The sequence below is a fragment of the Zingiber officinale genome, chromosome 3A (assembly GCF_018446385.1).
Source record: "Zingiber officinale cultivar Zhangliang chromosome 3A, Zo_v1.1, whole genome shotgun sequence".
In the NCBI taxonomy this organism is placed as follows: domain Eukaryota; kingdom Viridiplantae; phylum Streptophyta; class Magnoliopsida; order Zingiberales; family Zingiberaceae; genus Zingiber; species Zingiber officinale.
The window spans coordinates 69,375,480-69,382,425 of record NC_055990.1 but is presented as its reverse complement, the minus strand read 5'-3'; the positions used below and the strand labels follow the sequence as shown (position 1 = coordinate 69,382,425).

The window sequence follows — 6,946 nt, the reverse complement described above, 5'->3', positions numbered from 1 at the left end:
GAGGGGCACAAGGATCTGGAAGCTTCGTAGTCGCATGAGGATCTGAAAGTGAGGAACGCCGGAGGGGCAAGGAAGGTGCCGTGATGGCGAAATACAATTGCCCTAGATTCTCTTCATAGGTTTGACAAGAGAGATCGACTTTGGCTGCGAAGAGGAAAGTGGCATGTGTAAAACATATATAAAACAATATTTTTCTCTAGTCAATAATCTACACACAATTCCCACACAAGTAACAATATATAAATGATACAATTTGGTAAGTCAGGTAGGGTACGATTTATTATTGCTCATGTTGTGCTTGACACACGATGAAAATGTACGGACAAGTCTGAATTGTATCTGGTCGATGAATCTTATGACACGGCACCACTATCTTATTATATCCATCTAAATTTAAATTAAATCATATTAATAAAGCTGGTTAGAATGAGACTACAGGATCATTAATATTTGAGTAGGCTAGTAGAAACTTATTTACTCCCTCTCCTTAATTCTATGTGGTCGTTCTCGGCTCCCGAAGCTATGGTAGATATTAAGTTGTTAGATATCTATCGTTCCACAGCTATATTATATTTATAGATTTTTTTTTAAAATGAAACTAGCAAAATACTTATTCATTTATCTTGTCGGTATATGAAAAACTTCCATATTATATAACTCATCTATTATTATTATTATTATTATTATTATTATTATTATTATTATTATTACGTGGTCGTTCTTTATCCATTAGTGATCCGATTCAAATTGCCTTCTCATGATAAACAAATGGAAGCTGTTAACTTTTTCTCGAGAAAGACCTATTTCAAAATCAAATCGCTGAGAAGTAAATCCTCATCTCAGACAACAAACAATGACAATGATTAGCTACGAAAGAGAAGCGCAATGTCGTAGAGGAGACAAAGGCCCAGTCCAGTCATGTTACGGGCGTATCTATGGGAACCTGTTATCGGCGGCTGCGATCCTAGTCCTTACGCTCTCGAACTTTGCGGCTGGGCAGGGGATCGTGATGCCGCCGGCGTGGTGGAACCCGAACTCCTCCTCCGCCTCCCGCAGCAGCTCCGCGAACAGAGGGTGGTTGAAGTAGATTACGGGAACCGTGTACCTTCGCGGCGGCCCGCCCTCCTTCTCGCACCGGACGTACACCGCCAGGTGCCCCTTTGGAGACGGCCGCCCGCTCTCCGTCTCCTCCTCCAGCCGCGGGGCCCGGCCGAAGCGGCGGGCGATGAGGCGGCCCCAGTCGCAGAGCTTCGCCCTCACCGAGAGGCGGCTTGCTGGCGATAGGGAGTTTGCGGCGGCGCGGTCAAGGCGGAGGTAGTGCCTGCGACGGCGGCGGAAGAACCGCCGCCACACTCCGCTGAGGCGCCGCCCCAGCCTGAATCCGCGGCGTCTCTTCATACGAATAGAAGAAGATGAGAAGAAAGATTGGGCAGAGGAAAGAGTTAAATAGAAACATAGTGGAGTAGTGGGGCTGAAAAGAGCAGGCGACGCTGGAATTCCATATCTCTGATAATCCTTCTGTCTCCTGCCGCCTGATCACTTTTGGCGATCAAGATGAAGACTTGACAATTCAACAGCCTTCGAGCACTGCTGCTCTGCTCCTTTCATTTTGTAAACAGATTCAGTAAATTCAAGATAAGATTAAAAATGGCGTCCGTTTTCGGTGGAAACAAGGAACCCACTGGCAACAGATAGTAACTCTCTCATCACATCCCAATAGGCAAATCACCCTACTTTTCATTCTAAACAAACAAACAAACATATCATGTTTAAAAAAAAAAACCATTGGCAGAATTGATCAAATAGGGCGTCGTCTCCTTTATCTGAACGTCGTCTCGAATAAGACAGGTGCGTCGCTTGACTGGCTAATTAATCTTTATCCAACTCCAACTCCAACTCCAACTCCAACTCTGATTAAGAAGATCTAAAGGATTTGTTTGGTGACTCCACTTAGTTAAAGTTTCAGGAATTTAAGGATAGTTTTATACAGTTGATGGACCGTGCACAGCCGTACAAGACAAAGTGGGGATTGGAACAAAAAAAAAAGTGCATATATGAGACTGTTTATGGATGTATATTGGTCAGAAGTCGTCACCACCCATCAAGTTGAGATTAGTTGGTAGTGGTGAGCATTAAGATAGGTACTTTGAAAAGTTTTCGATGGCTGATCATGAGCTGAAGCAGCGTTACCTTGCCAGTGACGAGGAGGCGCCGTAGAGTTTGGTCACCATGCCTTTTCGTGTAACATAATCAATTTGCATGGCGAAGTCAGATATGGGCAATAGTGGAGGTCGCTGTTATCTTTAATTGTTGTCTAATCCAAGCGAAATATATTATCTAGGAAAGCAGCTGTCACCCTGACAAAGCATGAGGCTTTTTTTTTTAAAAAAAATAATTTAAGCGTATAGGCATCATTTGATTAATTTTAGAGATAGATGTGTTCGCCCTGGTTTATTTACCTGAAAGTTCATGTTTGAGGTGGGTTAGAAGGGTGCATAGTAATAAATGGACTTTGACAATAAAGTGTTGGTGAACAATTCAAAGAGGGGTTAGCGAGTTTATTACTAGTTGTTCTTCCTCTATTGTCAAGTAAATTCGATTACAAGAACAACAGAAAATTGATATCACATGAGCAAGTTGCTCGACCTAAGCGTATTCATTTTCAGCACTTCATTTTTGATTCCAAGTGGAATTGTGCTTTTGGGCATGTAAAGCACCAAAACGTTAGTTAGGACTTGATTAGAAACCTTTGGAATTATCAGCTTTTAGACTTTCCTGATGTTTTAACAAATGTTTGTACTGTCTAAACATATGCTGTCATTTATGTTGACGCTGATGAAGTCTGAGATGTTTAAGAAATTTATTTTTGCTAAAGTTTACAGGAGATTCCAATTCAATCTAAAATGCTAAGATATTTAAAAGAAAAGTTCATCTATAGTTTAACAGAGGTATTTATTTGGCTACATCGAGATTCAAACTTCAGACTTTAAGTTGATAATAACTCATATGTTAATCATTAGATCGTCCAGAAAAAATTAATTGGGTGCCTCAAAATTTATCATCAGATATATAGGATGTGACGAGTGACATGAGCATATGTAGGATGTGACGAGTGACATGAGCAAGGAGTGTCATACAAAAGAAAGAATTGAATCTATTTTTTAAAAATATTTTTAAAAAATAAAAACAATAAAAAAACTAAGAAACATATATAAAAACTAAACATGAATTATTTAAAAATATTTTTTTTGAATTTGATCGTTCTATTTTTAAATTCTGCTCATGACGAATCAGTCATGACCAGTCTCAAACCTAGATAAAGGAGGAGGGTTACGTTAGGTTGTCTGACAGCATTAAAATTATGACAAATATTCAATGAATGGATCTATCAAATTACTGTGCTAATGCTAAATTGTTACTCGGAAGAAACGTGTTATAGGGTCCGACTATAACGCCTTTGTAAGGACCACTACACCTACAGAACTTGGGTATAATGCTAAATATGTAAGGGCTCGCATTGCAGGCTCCGACTGTAACATATCGGCAAGGACTGCTACATCTCTAGGAGAACTTAGGTGTAGTATTTAATAGACAAGAATTCTCACACCATAGATTAGATAAGAACAAATATGATAAGAAAATTAATAATCTAATATTTGAAACATGAAACATAGAACATAGGAACCCTTACTAGTAAATCAATGAAGATAGTAAATACGATGATTAAGAGAATAATTAATATTTTTTATGTACCAGAGACAAGATGGATAGGTGAGAAAGTAAAGATGATAGATAACTCATGTTTTAAATTATGATACACAGGAAAGAGTTAATCAAGAAATTGAGTGGGTAGTGTTAGAGATAGTTCGTTAAAAGATAAAATTGTAATAGTTAGAAAATGGGATAAAATTATAGCCCTTAAGATAATAGTGGCGAAAGAAACTATGAATATAGTTAGTGTATATGCGCCACAAGTAGGATTAAATAAAGTTACCAAATCAAGATTTTGGGACGACTTAGATGAAATATTATAAAATATTCCACTAAATGAAATGATTTTGATAGGTGGTGATCTAAATAAGCATGTTAGAGTGAAAAATGAGGATACATGGGGGTTATGAGTTTGGAATGAAAAATGAGGAAGGAAAAACTATATTAGACTAGCGATTGTGAACACATGTTGCCTGTGTAATATAATACATGAATACATGTAAATTTTATAAATAATTATTTAATGTCAAGTAAATAAATATTCAATGATAATGTGACTTAATTATTCTCTACTGTCACCTATATTAAAATGATAAGAACAAACACTACACTTAATCTTAACCAAAAGACTGCCTATAAATTAGGTAAGGGTGCAGCAGATCCTTGCAATAGTGCAATACAAGGGTGACGCTCAAAAATTCTAATAGCAAGCTATTGTAACGAACTCTCCTTTATAAAAAAATTATTTAATATTATACTTAATCTCAACTAAAAAACTGAGAAAAATATGCTTCCTAATATCATCAACCCAAGGTATTTATAGAAGATTCTTCCATTATAGTATTGTTAATCCTAAGATGTGAGACTAAAGAGAAGAGAAAATTACTTATGAAAAAAATTTTCAATAATATACTGCAATTGAGTTTGAAACTTTAGATTCATGATTGATTAACGAAAAAAAATCCTAATAATACACCACAACTGAATCTTGAACTCTAGACTCCTGATTGATTAATGAGAAAATTTTCTAATAATATACCGCAACTAAGTTTTGAACTCTAGATCTCTGATTGATGTGTCTGTGGAAATTACTAATAAACTTTAAAATTATTTTCGGCGTGAAAAAATGATATAGTGTAATTTCATTTTATGCTTCACCAAATTAATTGAGAGTTAGTTAATAAAGAGTTTAGATTCACGATAGCATATGACCTTATATTATCTAATATATTTTTTAAGAAAAGAGAAGAATACTTAATCACATTTAAAAATGGGAATAATAAATCGTAAATTGATTTTCTTATAATTAAGAAGAAGGATAGAAAGATTTGTAAAGATTGCAAGATCATCCCTAGAGAAAGCTTAACTACCCAACATAAGTTTGTAGTGTTAGATATACACCTTAAGCATAATGTCAATGGAAAGAAAATATATTCGACTCCTAGAATTAAGTAGTGGAAGTTAAAGGATGGGAAGCAAAATATATTTAAGGAGAATGTACGAGTACAAGTAATAGAAAAAATATACGGTGACTCTAATATGATATGTGAAGTTTGATATCAACGTAATACTACGATATAGTATACGTTAAAAACATAACCCAAAATAGGAATTCTTGTATAAAAGTGACTTATCCCAAGTGGTTAGCATGGAGACATGTGTTGCCTAGGTTCTGGGTTCAAGTTCCCTTAGCAACAAATAAATCATCCTTTGAAGGGGTCTGTTGACTGAGGTGTTGTCATAGAAGTGGGACCTCTTATCAACACAGTGGTACCATTTCTCTAAAATATCCCTTAGGGGGTTTTCTGATAAGGGGTCGTTTCGGTGGTCGGACCGGTCACTATAAAAGTTTACCAGGATAGTTTTAGTCCTCGGGACTATGGTGCCAAGCAGAATATCCAGGTTATTACCTATGCACCCACGGTTCGAACTCCAATTATGGCGTATTTACAAGAATTTTTCCTCCAAATGGGGAGCGTAATCAAAGGATGCTAGGCTTCTGGGCTGGCCGCCGCGTGCGCTTCCTGATTTACCCTGGTGGCCGGTGGGAAACTTTCGTGGGACCGGGCCGGTCACCCACAGAGATAGTCAATGAGACTAACTAGGATTATCATATTTTTTTGTGGTTGAATAAGAAATACAAGAGAAAATGATGGAAAATGAATAGCTTATAAGGAATTATATATTTGTAAGAACGATTTTTTTTTAAAAAAATATACAATAGCCAAGAAAGAAGCTAAGAAACTAATGAATAAAGTAAACCATAAAACTTTTGAACAATTATGTAACGACCACCCTTCTTACTACTACTACACTCTAAGGATGACCGTTACTTGGCTACTAACTCTACTTAACCGGTATGATTAAAAAATCACATGGAAACCCTACCGAAAAATTTCGGCAGAGTCTCCCCTGTACCGGTGACCAAATCAACAATACAAATAATATATACTCAGCCACAGGCAGCTGGAACATATAATCACTCAACCACGCAGTATAATAACTCAATAAGAAGAATGAAACTACTCTAGCAATAGTAAACAGATAATACTCCAACAATAAAACATAACAAAGTGCGGAATAGACTCAATTACAATCTCAACTTCACCATGGCATTAAGGAGAAAAGAAAAGGAAAATTTAATCAGGTAAGTTTTAACAACTCCTTAGCAAACTCATGATCTCTCCATAGTCCAGCCATCACACACCTTCATCACCACCACCTTGTCGCCTTCCTTTCATACCTTAGCTTTTCCTTTATCTGCAGTAGGAGGAAATGCAGTTTATAAGCATAAAGCTTAGTGAGCGCTATCTACTCACAAAAACTCGATATGCATGTATACAAATAAAAACATGCTAAAACTGAATGCTAACATGTAAAGCTACTCATGCTCATAAATAGCAAAGAAATCAACTAACAGAAAAGCTAACATGTAAAGATAATCATGCTCATAAATAGCGAAGAAGCTAACTGAAAAGCTAACATGTAAAGCTAATCATAGAACTATCATGTGTATCAATAAGAAACTGAATTGATACCTAAGCTAAACTAATTAATGCTAAACCGAGTCTAACTTGTATTCACATAACTAATTTGTGAAGTTTTGAAAACTATTTACATAATAGATTAAAATAATAATCATGCTGCTGATGGGCCCGACAACTGTACTTGCTGTGCGCGCATCCCTAACTAAACCCGGGATTGCAAGTTCTGAGTCTAGTAAGGTTTACTAGGT

The 6,946-nt window shown here is 36.5% G+C and overlaps 1 protein-coding gene and 1 pseudogene across 1 annotated transcript; both read right to left on the bottom strand.

Annotated features, from left to right (window-relative positions):
- Positions 1–751: 751 nt before the first annotated feature.
- LOC122053818 (auxin-responsive protein SAUR21-like) lies at positions 752–1,759 on the bottom strand. The gene has a single exon (XM_042615771.1). It carries the CDS (start codon positions 1,396–1,398, stop codon positions 934–936), a length of 465 nt encoding a protein of 154 aa, XP_042471705.1. The 5' UTR covers positions 1,399–1,759; the 3' UTR covers positions 752–933.
- A 2,597-nt stretch (positions 1,760–4,356) lies between these two features.
- Positions 4,357–4,500, bottom strand: LOC122054267 (annotated as a pseudogene).
- Between the last annotated feature and the right edge of the window lie 2,446 nt (positions 4,501–6,946).